The 12,556-nt window shown below is 53.0% G+C and overlaps 1 protein-coding gene across 1 annotated transcript in view; it reads right to left on the reverse strand.

The window, feature by feature from the left end:
- ZDHHC19 (zinc finger DHHC-type containing 19) overlaps nt 1-8,362 on the reverse strand; it is a 13,644-nt gene extending 5,282 nt beyond the window's left edge. The window contains 5 exon segments of the mRNA XM_010381239.2: nt 4,582-4,687; nt 5,548-5,720; nt 6,532-6,671; nt 7,670-7,791; nt 8,217-8,362. Of these exon segments, the coding sequence (XP_010379541.2) occupies nt 4,582-4,687; nt 5,548-5,720; nt 6,532-6,671; nt 7,670-7,791; nt 8,217-8,362 (687 nt within the window).
- Between the last annotated feature and the right edge of the window lie 4,194 nt (nt 8,363-12,556).

A 12,556-nucleotide genomic window follows, 5' to 3' on the forward strand; every position in this document is an offset into this window, starting at 1 on the left:
AGGAAGGAAGGAAGGAAGGAAGCGAAGGAAGGAAGAGAAGGAAGGAAAGAAGGAAGGAAAGAAAGAAGAGAAAGAAGAAGGAGGAAGAGAGGAGGAAGGAGGAAGGAAGGAAGAAGAAGATAGGAAGCAATATGACAAAAGAAAGAAATATGAAAGAAAAGAAGGAAAGGAAGGAAGGAAGGAGGAAGGAAAGGAAGGACAGGAAGGACAAGAAGGAGAAGAAGGAAGGGAAGGAAAGAAGGAAGGAAGAAAAGGAACGAAGGTAAGGAAGGAAGGAAGGAAAGTAAGGAAGGAGGAAGGAATGGACTTCATTCAATACGGAATTAAGTATTCCAGCCCCTCCTTAATCTGAATTGTTAATTAGAGCCCTTCCTCCCTCATTCCTTCTTCCGTAAGTAATTCCGTCTTACCTAAATCCTACATACTGCCGTATTACGTAACTATGCATTCCCTCCTAATACCCATGTCGTCTTCCTTCAAAAAAAAAGGAAAGGGGGTAATTGAATGGTATTAATAGTAGCGACATCCGGAGCAGTCACTTGTACCAGCTGCTACTCTGTGTCTTGAACTCACCCATGCTGCCCATTTTACAGATGGGGAAAGTGGATGCCAAGGTGGTCCAGTAATATTCCCAGGATCTCCCTGCTGGTATGCTGTGGAGTTGTGATGTGAACATGTGTGAACTGGATCCAGAGACCTTGCTATCAACCACAGGCGGAGTTGCAACCCGGGGATGGAGGAGGAAGGGAATGAGATTTGGGGCATGTGAAAAAGGCTTGAGGCGGGTGCTGCGGGCCGCGGGAAGGAGCCCCGCCTGGTGAATCGCAGGCCACGTTGAGGTCCCTGGAGGCTGGAAAGCCTGGATCAGGAGGGCAGCATTCTGGCCAGAGGAGGGAGGGCAGGAAGAACCGCAGGATGTGAGAAGGGCGAAGGCTGCCCAGGAGAGGCTGAAACGATGCACTGATGCTGGGGAGGGACCACATGTAGACCAGAGAGGGCCGATGAGGAAGGGCGGAGCTGGGGAGTCACGGGTGGGGGAGCCAAATATGGGTGTGGTGGAGTGATTGCAGGGTGACTGGGATGGGAGGTGGTGGGCAGAGAGGGCGCCTCTGTCCTTCCAGCTGTCTGATACCTGCAGCTCCACCCTCATCAGTGCTGCCCATCAGTTTTCCTAGAACAGCCAGTGTCCTGCCGAGGGAGTCTCATGGCAAGGACGTCCACCCTCACCACTCCTGCTTGCCATTGTGCTAGAGGTCCAGGACAGTGCAATAAGAAGAGAAAAAAATAAAGCCATACAGATTGGAAAAGAAGAAGTGAGACTGTCCTTTTTCACAGATGACATGATTTCCTAAGTAGAATCAACAAAAAAGCTATTGGAACTAATAAATGAGTCTGGCAACATGGCAGGATTCAACACCAATTCACAAAAATCCATTGTATTTCCTTATAAAAATGAACAAATAGAAATTGAAATTTTAAAAAACACGCTTACAATAGCACAAAAACATGAAATACTTGCATATAAATCTAACAAAATGGATACAAAATCTATATGCTGAAAACACAAAATAAGGATGAAAGACATCGAAGAAGCCATAAATAAATGGGGTGGCGTGGCACGCTCATGAACTCACTCAATCTGGTTAGAATGTCAGTTCTCCCCAGACTGGTCTATAGACTCAATGAAATTCCAGTGAAAATCCCAGCCTATTTTTGTGTAACAAATAATAAGGAAACAATACGTTTTAAATGGACAAAAGATTGGAACAGACGCTTCACCACAGTTACACAGATGGCAAAGAAGAACATGAAAAGATGCTTAACCATTAGTCATCAGGAAAATGCAAACTGAAGCCACACTGAGATGCCACAACACGTCTTCGACCTGCTAAAACAAAAAACAACAAAAACAACTGACAGCATCACACCTTGCTAAGGATGCAAAGCAACTGGAATTCTTACCTACTACAGGTAGGAATGCAAAATAGTACTGCTACTTTAGAAGACAATTTGGCAATTTATTACGAAGTTAAACATTCAGGCTGGACACAGTGGCTCACGTCTGTCATCCCAGCACTTTGGGAGGCTGAGGCAGGCGGATCACCTGAGGTCAGGAGTTCCAGACCAGCCTGGCCAACATGGAGAAACCCCATCTCTACTAAAAATACAAAAATTAGCCAGGTGTGGTGGCGGGCACCTGTAGTCTTAGCTACTTGGGAGGCTGAGGTGGGAGGATCACCTGAATCTGGGAGGTGGAGGTTGCAGTGAGCCAAGATCGAGCCACTGCACTCCATCCTGGGTGACAGAGTGACACTCCGTCTCAAACAAACAAACAAAAAAGCCACATTCAATTACCATATGACCCCTTTAAGTATTTACCCCAAAGAAATGAAAACTTGCATTCACATGCCTGTACACCAGTGTTTATAGCAGCTTTATTTATTGTAATCTCCCAAACTAGAAATAACACAAACATCTTCAGTTGGTAAATGGACAACCTATTGAACATCCACACAATGCAATACCGTACAGCAATCAAAAGGAATAAGCGACTGATATGAGCAACTACGTGAACGAATCTCGAATGTACGTGCTAAGTGAAAGAAGCCAGACTCACAAGCCAACAATTCCATTTATTCTGGAAAAGGAAAAATGATAAGGACAGAAGACAGATCAGTGGTTGCCAAGAGCTGCAGGTAGGGGGAGAAATCAACTACAAAGACCATGATCTCTGATTTTCTGGGGTGATGGAGCTGTCCTAAATATTGATTACGGTGGTGGTCTCTGATTTTCTGGGGTGATGGACCTGTCCTAAATATTGATTATGGTGGTGGCAGGACTGTATTCATTTGTCAGAACTCATAGCTGTACACTAGAAAAGGATATTACATAGGTAGATTATTGCTCAATAAAATACTTTTTGTTTTGTTTTGGTTTTTGTTCGTTTGTTTGTTTGTTTGTTTGTTTGTTTGTTTGTTTGTTTGTTTGTTTTGAGACAGAGTCTGGTTCTGTCTCCCAGGCTGGAGTGCAGTGGCATAATCTCAGCTCACTGCAACTTCTGCCTCCCGGGTTCAAGAGATTCTCTGCCTCAGCCTCCAAGTAGGTGGGATTACAGGCACATGCCACCAAGCCCACCTAATTTTTGTATTTTTTGTAGAGACGGTTTCGCCATGTTGGCCAGGCTAGTCTCGAACTCCTGGCCTGGCCTCAAGTGATCCACCCACCTCGGCCTCCCAAAGTACTGGGATTGCAGGCATGAGCCACGCACCCGTCCAATAAACTTGGCTTTTAAGAAATCCTACCCTGGTTCTTGTACCATGATTTCAGCATCAAGCCTAAATTCACCCGACTTTCGGGGTGGGGGGTTGTTTGTTTTTGTTTTTTTTTTTTGAGACAATCTCGATCTGTCACACAGGCTGGAGTGCAATAGCACAATCTCGGCTCACTGCAACTTCTGCTTCCCAGGTTCAAGCGATTCTTGTGCCTCAGCCTCCCGAGTAGCTGGGACTACAGGCATGCCCCACCAGACCTGGCTAATGTTTGTATTTTTAGTAGAGACAGGGTTTCGCCATGTTGGCCAGGCTGGTCTGGAACTCCCAACCTCAGGTCGTCTGCCCAACTCGGCCTCCCAAAGTGTTGGGATTACAGGTGTGAGCCACCACACCCAGCCTGGGCATTTTTTTTTTTTAGACAGGGTCTTGCTCTATTGCCCAGGCTGGAGTGCAGCGGTGCAATCACTGCTCGCTGACTGCAGCCTCCATCTCCTGGGCTCAAGCCATCCTCCCACCTCAGCCTCTGGAGTAGCTGGGACTATAGGCACGTGCCATCACACCTGGATAATTTTTAAATTTTGTGTAGAGATGAAGTTTCGTTATGTTGCCCAGGCTGGTTTCAAACCCCTGGGCTCAAGTGATCCTCCTGCCTCAGCCTCCCAAAGCTCTGGAATTACAGACATGAGCCACGGGGCCCAGCCTGGACCTTTTTAATGGGGCCAAAGGCAGCAGTTGACTCGGTTGCCCACACCACCTTCTGCCCCAGTTAGAATTGTTTCCTCTCCATCCTACCAACATTCCACAGGCTTTCAGGCTTCCCTGAGTTTTTGCAAAGGTGTGCCCCTCACCTGCAATGCCCTCCCCTCTGTCTTCTGTCTCTGTCTCTGTGGTCCTCCCGAAAGCGGCACGTCCTACCCTACCATGTGGTCCTCCCTGAACCCTCAGTGCCCGAGTCTGCGCCACACAGCTCAGGACCGGCCCCCTCTCCGAGTGTTCGTGGGCCTCTGGTGGGTGTTACTCCCATTTCAGGTTCCTCATCAACAAAGTGTGGAACGTAGCCTTACTCACCTCTATTCCCATCGCTCAAAGAATCCAAACCGCCTAGCACGCAGCGGGCTCCCAGGAGGGACAATGACCACCGAGCTCCCGGAGGAGGCGAGATTGGAGCCTCTTAAGAGCTGGGTCTAGAGGGACCTAACGAGGCGCCATCGCGGGTGGGGGTCGGGCTACCAGGCCAAGGGCAGTGGAGACAGCGCGGGAAGCGCGGACGTCCCGGAGGTGCAAGCTGACTCCCCACGGCCCCGCGTACCTTGACCTTGTAGGTGCGGTCGGCCGAGCTCACGGACACGGCCTGGGTCAGCAGCAGGATGGACAGCGGCACCAGGAAGCCCGCGGCGGGCACAGCCACCACGATGCTGCACCGGTTAAGGATCGGAGCTGCGGGACCCCCAGCCTGGCCCCGCCCCTCAGGCCCGACTCCGCCCCGAGCCCCGCCCCGCCCCGCCCCCGGACGCCCGCCCACCCGCCCAGTCCGCCGGTTCCACCCTCGTCCCGCCCGCCCCGCGAAAGCCTGACTCCACCCCGCCGTCCCCGCCCGTCCAGATCTGCGGTCTACCTTTAGCACCGGCTCCATGACCCCGCCAGATTCCTTTTTCTTTTTTTTTTTTGAGGCGGAGTCTGGCTCTGTCGCCCAGGCCGGAGTGGCCGGCTCTCAGCTCACTGCAAGCTCCGCCTCCCGGGCTCACGCCATTCTCCTGCCTCAGCCTCCCGAGTAGCTGGGACTACAGGCGCCCGCCACCTCGCCCGGCTAGTTTTTGTATTTTTAGTAGAGACGGGGTTTCACCGTGTTAGCCAGGATGGTCTCGATCTCCTGACCTCGTGATCCGCCCGCCTCGGCCTCCCGAAGTGCTGGGATTACAGGCTTGAGCCACCGCGCCCGGCCCAGATTCCTTTTTCTTTCTCTTCTTTTCTTTTCTTTTCTTCTTTTGAGGCACAGTCACAGCTCACTGCAGCCTCGACCTCCCTCCCCGGTTCAAGCGATCCTCCCGCCCCGGCCTCCCAAGGCGCTGGAACTACAGGCGTGAGCCCCGCGCCCCACGCGCTGGAGGCTTCACGCCCCGCCCCTTCTCCTAGCCCCGCCCACCGCCGGCCCCACCCACCTCACCTCGTTCCAGACTGGTCCTCCCAGGCGGCTTCTCCCTCTAGCCCCGCCCCCTGCAGCCCCTCCTTGGCTGTCCGCCTCCTCCCTCTCCTTCCCCTTCCCGTGGGCGGATACGCGATGGCCTTGTCCGTGGAGAAGGGCAGGTGGGTCGTGCGCACCAGGAAGGTGAGACAGGTGACCAGCAGGGCGCCTGAGTAGAGGCACAGGGACAGGACCAGCAGCATGAAGAAGCGGAAGTTGCGGTGACCGATGCAGTTGTTGACCCACTTGCAGTGGTGGTCAAAGTCCTGGGCGACAGGGAGAGGGGCCAGGCTTGAGGACTTCCCCTCCGGCCCAACTTCCATCACCCCAAATCCCAAGGCCTTCCCCCTGCCCTCTAGGCCACCTGCCCTTGGCCCATGCACTGGCTTCCACCCGCAGGGAGAAACTGAGCCACAGAATGCCTCATGCTGGCATTTCCCTCGTTAGAGCACAGTTGGGTCTCTGTGGTATAAAGGTCACCTGTCAGAAGACCTTTAAAGAAAAGGCTGGCCTGGCCTTCTGTGAGACGCATCCTACTGTAACTTTAGGCAGAACGAAAACCGTCTCTGGGCCTCCACTTTCTCATCCATTCGATGAAGATGACAGTAACACCCTGGCCCAGCCAGCCTCCTGTACTTGTAAACCTATGCAGGCCGTGCTCACGAGAGGGATGGTCACTAAGCGCCAGGAGACCCTCCAACTTGGACACCCAGGCGAGGACAGGCAAGGCCTTCCAGACCAGGCGGGCAGCCAGCCTGAGGGGCTTGGGTATCTCAGGTTAGCAAGCCCAGGGGTGGGACAGAGGGCTGCCTCTCCTCCCCTGGCCTGACCCAGCCCAGGACAGATATGGATGGCCTGTGCATGTCAGCACCTCTGCAGGCAATGGCCAGCCTCCCAGGACAGGTGCAGGCAGGAAGCACATGAGTGACCAAGAGTGGCTGGGAGTTACTATCACCCTTGGCCTTTAGCAGTCCTAAAAGACAGCTTCATGCCCAGCCCTGGCCCCTGTATGAGGGAGGCTCCTGGTCCCAGCCAGATGTGGGGCAATGGCTGGTGGACAGGTAGAGGGGCTCTCACCTCCACACAGATGTTGCACCAGGGGCAGTGGTAGGTCCGGGGCGGGCGGTGGAAGCAGCACTTTGGGCACCACTGCAGGCGGAAGGCCCCGTGGTTCACCCACACCACATGCACTGTCAAGGGGCCCTGCTCAGCGGAGCCTGGCGTGGGAAGAGGATTGGGCACAGCAGAAGGCCCTGCGGTCACTCTGTGGCATCATGGGGCACGAGGAAGGGTGGGGACGAGGTGGGCAGGGGAACCCCTGCCCCTGAGCAAGCTGTCCAAGCTCAGAGGATGGCAAAGGGAAGACGGGTTTCCAGCCAGGAGAGTTTTGTATGAAACTCAGGTGTTTGAAATAGTGAGTGCTGCTCTAAGTGGCATTGTGTAGTGAAGGGAGGAAGTACAAACAGTGGTTTGGAAGAGCCCACTGGCTTCTGGCCCTGGCCTGCCCAGTCCTCCCATCTGAGGCAACTGGGAAACCGCAACAATTCTCTTTTTCTACACCATGATGGCTTAAGAAGTGGGGTAGGGCCAGGCACAGTGGCTCACACCTGTAATCCCAGCACTTTGGGAGGCCGAGGTGGGCTGTTCACGAGGTCAGGAGTTTGAGACCAGCCTGGCCAATATGGTGAAACCCCCGTCTCTACTAAAAATACAAAAAATTAGCTGGGCGTGGTAGTGTGCTCCTGCAATCCCAGCTACTCGGAAGGCTGAGGCAGAAGAATCGCTTGAACCTGAGAGGCAGAGGTTGCAGTGAGCTGAGATCATGCCACTGCACTCCAGCCTGGGCAGCAGAGCGAGACTATCTCAAAAAAAGAAAAGGAAAGACAGAAAGAAAGAAGAAAGGAAAGGAAGGGGAGGGGAGGGGAGGGGAGGGGAGGGGAGGGGAGGGGAGGGGAGGGGAGGGGAGGGGAGGGGAGGGGAGGGAGGGAAGGGAAGGGAAGGGAAGGGAAGGGAAGGGAAGGGAAGGGAAGGGAAGGGAAGGGAAGGGAAGGGAAGGGAAGGGAAGGGAAGGAGCTAGGGCCACAGTAATGAAGACGTGGGGTGAAGGGGTCCAGAGGCTGGAAGAGGGGCGGTAGGAAGAGCACTTTAGGAACCCCCCTGCAGGTTCCCAGCCCTTGGGGTGCCACCTCCTTTTCCCAGGGGGCTGATGCCTCACCTTGATGTAAGATGCCAGGGTCTGAGAAGTTGAGTGAAACGAGACTGAAGAAGGTGAGAGCAAAGAGGAGGCCTGTGATGGCGGGAAAGACCCACTCCCCGTTCTGAGCCAGCCACCTGCAACTGAGACCAGAGGCAGGCTCGGTCCTGAGCCCTGAGCGGGGGCAGCCCAGCCCCCTGCAACTGAGACCAGAGGCAGGCTCGGTCCTGAGCAGGGGCAGCCCAAAGCCCCCCGCCCAGGGCCTGGCTTACTCAGGTCAGGACGCACAGACCTTAAAGCCAGATCTAAAAATCCAGGCTCCAAATACCCAGGCAGACTCATAATGGCTCCACCAAATGTCACCAGCATGACCAGCCACCCAAAGCTCCCAAAATGCACAGGCACCCTTGACCTCTGTGCCTTTGCACATCGGTTCCCTAGGCCAGAATATCCCCCTTTCCCTGATTCTCCCCTCCGTCTTCTGCAATCCCCTGCCTCCATCCTATCATATTCTGTTTCCCTGGCTGTCTCTTTGTAGGAAACCTAACGCCTTGCCTGGGAAACTCACGGGAATGCGAAGAAGAGGCCACTGAAAAAGACCAGCAGCACCACATTGAAGGCAGCAAACAGGCTCGAGAGGACCCAGGGACGTCGGACCAGAGGCAGCGGATAGGGCTGCTTCACCTGGGGCATGGCATCCGTTAAGAGCGTCATGGTTGGGCCTCCTGCGCCTCCAGGGGAGGTCAGAGCCACCAGGCTTCCTCCCCCAACCCAGCTTCCAGAGCTCCATGGCCACCGCGGCCTCAGAGCCACAGCCCAGGATGAAAGGAAAGAAGCCCAGTGTGACATCACAGAGCTGGGGGTCTTCAGCAGAACTGTCTGCAGTTTTCTGTGGCCGCCTCTGGTGACAGGCGCTTCCAACAGCAAACCCCACCCCTACACGTGCTGGGGACCCAGAGGCCCTGCCCCGACAGGCTGATGTTGTTGGAGAAAATATGACCTTGGAGAAACACATAGGAAGAAAGTTGGTCGTTTTCAGCCAGGCCTTGTAATCCTTGTAATCCCAGCACTTTGGGAGGCCGAGGCGGGTGGATCACTTGAGGTCAGGAGTTCGAGACCAGCCTGGCCAACACAGTGAAACTCTGTCTCTACTAAAAATAGAAAACTAGCCAGGAGTGGTGATGCCCGCCTGTAGTCCCAGCTACTCGAGAGGCTGAGGCAGGAGAATCACTTGAACCTGGAAGGTGGACGTTGCAGTGAGCCGAGATCGTGCCATTGCACTCCAGCCTGGGCGACAGAGTCAACTCCATCTCAAATAAAAAGAAAAAAAGAAAAGAAAGAAAGAAAGTTGCTAGGTTTTTTTGTTGGGTTCTTTTTTGTTTGTTTTGTTTTGGTTTTTTTTTTGAGACAGAGTTTCACTCTTGTTGCTCAGGCTGGAGTGCAGTGGCGCGATCTCGGCTCACCGCAACCTCTCCCTCCCGGGTTCAAGCGATTCTCCTGCCTCAGCCTCCCGAGTAGCTTGGGATTATAGGCGCCCGCCACCATGCCTGGCTAATTTTGTATTTTGTGGTAGAGACGGGGTTTTGTCATGTTGGTCAGGCTGGTCTCGAACTCCTGACCTCAGGTGATCCACCCACCTCGGCCTCCCAAAATGCTGGGATTACAGGCGTGAGTCATATTAAACTTCTTTTATAAAAGGCCTCAAAAAGAAGAAACTGAGGCAGACATTTAAAAATACATAGGCATTCATTCACTCCAAGAAAAGTAACAAGCAAGGCAAAAGTTAAAAAGAAAACAAGTTTTCCTCTGCCTAGCACGCTCACTTCAAGGACAGTTGTAAGATAACGCTTTCCAGAAAGCCAAGGCCGAAAGAATACGCTCCAGACACCCCTCCCCTCCAGAGCAAAGTTGAAGAAGAAAAAAGAAAGACAAATTCTTTTACTGTTACTCCTTTCCCAGGTTTCTTAAGCATGATTATGTTTTACAAATGTCTGTATTTAGCCAGTTCTTGTTTTTCTGTCAATGCAGCTACAAAGCCGCCGGCTACGCAAGGCCACAAGTGAAGCTATAGATAATGTGACCTGTCATATGATTAACCACCTTTATTTTATTTATTGTAAGTCTGCTTATAAAAACCCGCTGTCTTTGTTTAATGCTCAGCTTTTTAGATGTGAATCCACTAAGCCAGTGCGTACCTAAAATAAACAATCCTCTTGTTCTCCATGTCAGCCTTGCCAGTCCTCAGTTTCCTGCAACATCTCTACTAAACATACAAAAATTAGCCAGGCGAGCTGGCGGGCACCTGTAATCCCAGCTACTCGGGAGGCTGAGGCACGAGAATCCAGCCTGGGCAACAAGAGCGAAACTACATCTCAAAAACACAAAAAAAGAACAGAAAAGATTATGCGAAATGGAAGAAGCTCAGCACGAAAAGCCACATCTTGTTCCACTTACATGGAGTATCCAGAGTCGCCAGATCCATAGAGATGAAAAGCAGATTCGCAGCTGCCAGGGTGTGGGAGGGGGGACTGGAAGACATGAGGGTGGTGGTGGTGGTGGTCCTGAGACTGAGTCTCACTCTGTCACCCAGGCTGGAGAGCAGTGGCACCATCTTGGCTCACTGCAACCTCTGCCTCCCAGGTTCAAGCAATTCTCTTGCCTCAGCCTCCTGAGTAACTGGGATTACAGGCACCTGCCACCGTGCCTGGCTAATTTTTTTTTTTTTTTTTTTTTTTTTTTTTTTTTTGTATTTTTAGTAGAGATGGAGTTTCGCCAGGTTGGCCAGCCTGGTCTCGAACTCCTGACCTCAGGTGATCCACCCACCTCAGCCTCCCAAAGCGCTGGGATTACAGGTGTGAGCCACTGCACTCGGCCTAATTTTTGTATTTTTAAGAGATGGGGTTTCGCCATGTTGGCCAGGCTGGTCTCAAATTCCTGACCTTAAGTGAGCCACCTGCCTTGGCCTCCCAAAGCGCTGGGATTACAGGTGTGAGCCACTGCACCCAGCCTCTTTTTTGATTTTTCAAAACTGACCCTCACATTAAGAAAACCAAAACTCAAGTGATAACTGAAGTGATCCTGTTACTGACCACAGGTTCTTTAGGCGCCAATAAAAATTGACACGAGGCCAAGCAAATTTCCCAGACGAGACTTTATTAGGGGCTTTCGTTCCACCACGGGGGAGACAGCACTGCAGGGAGAGTTCTCCAGCTGCCCCCCAGAGGAGCGCACTATGGTGTCGTGGGCTTGAGGAGGGCGGCACAGGAAATTCAGGAGGTAGGTGAGCGTTCCTGCAGGGGTGGCGTGCAGAGCGCACAGGGATAAGGAATCGCGGTAACACGTACCTCGCAGGATCAGAACACGACGGGCAAGCCTCTCCCTGGCAGGATAAGGAATCGCGGTAACACGTACCTCGCAGGGTCAGAACACGACGGGCAAGCCTCTCCCTGGCAGGATAAGGAATCGCGGTAACACGTACCTCGCAGGGTCAGAACACGACGGGCAAGCCTCTCCCTGGCAGAGGCTTTTGTTTTTGTTTTTGTTTTTGTTTTTTTCTGCCACCCAGGCTGGAGTGCAATGGCACCATCTCGGCTCACTGCAACCTCCGCCTTCCAGGTTCAAGCGATTCTCCTGCCTCAGCCTCCCGAGTAGCTGGGATTACAGGTGCGTGCCACCACGCCCAGCTAATTTTTGTATTTTTAGTATATACGGAGTTTCACCTTGTTGGCCAGGCTGGTCTCAAATGCCTGACCTCAGGTGATCCCTCTGCTTCAGCCTCCCAAAGTGCTGGGATTACAGGTGTGAGCTCCCGCGCTGGGGCAGAGATTTTGGTCTTGTAATGAGGCCAGGGGTAAAGAGTGGTCATTCTTCTGGTTTTGTGCACACAGAGGCAATGGGGTTCACTCCCTGAAGCATAAGATTTAAAGCGGGATGCTGCCTGTCTGCATTTTTTCAAGGTCCTGTGATCAGTGGATATGGCATTTTGCAAAAGATTTATAGTGAAATGCTTTTTATCTTAATTTTTTCACTGTCCTGTGATGAGCAGGTAAGAAAAAAAAAGAAAGAAAAAGGGTGGGGGGAGGAATGCACTAGCGGGGTTGGGAGCCAAGTCCCTCCTCTGGCTCAGTAAGCGTCAGATGATGCTATCATATAATTTCGTGGGAAAACATAGGCCAAAGAAGTGAAAATCAGAAGGACTTATTCTTTGTGGTTCTAAAAAATCAGTTTCTGACAGCTGGCAGGCCTCAACTGCCAAGAGAAGGCCCTGGCGGCCACAGCTCATCCTCTCTGACCAAGCCTTAGCTGGGGATGGGCTGGCCTCCAGGCAGGCCTCCCACTGGCTGGATCCTGGGCCACACTGTGCAGAAGACAGCCCCCTAGAGACCTCGGGTGGGGCAGAAGCCCCCTCCCGTCACTGACGCCCTGCCGGTCTCTCCTGGGGTGCCCAGTGGGGAAGCACCACTCTCAGTCCAACCTCGGTCCCTCTGGCTCCCTCCTGCCCTTCGCCGTTCCTGCCATTCCCCACTGTGTCCTGAAGTTGAAATTTCTAAGAACATCCCCAGTGCTCTGTTGTCAGCTCTGGGAAGTCTAAAGTTCAGGGCTTTGGGTAATTAAACCCAAGGCCTCTCAGTGGGCTCCGGGTAAACGACCTGGCGAACGTTCCTGCAGAGATGCTGGGAGGAAGCTGAGTCAGTCCACGTCTGTGTCAGGGTGGGGCTGAGGCCAGTGACCCTCTGGGGGTCAGGGCCCTTGCCCGCCTCTTCCTTCCCTGACCTCCACCTTAGAGGCAGCTGGCCCCTGAGACGCCAGCCTCACGACATTGTCCTTCCCAGGAACTGGACTTTAGGAGTGGGGGAAGCTGGAGGAGGACCCAGCTTGACTCTTGGGAGAGACTTTGAGGCATTTGGG

The sequence above is a fragment of the Rhinopithecus roxellana genome, chromosome 1 (assembly GCF_007565055.1).
Source record: "Rhinopithecus roxellana isolate Shanxi Qingling chromosome 1, ASM756505v1, whole genome shotgun sequence".
Lineage (NCBI taxonomy): Eukaryota > Metazoa > Chordata > Mammalia > Primates > Cercopithecidae > Rhinopithecus > Rhinopithecus roxellana.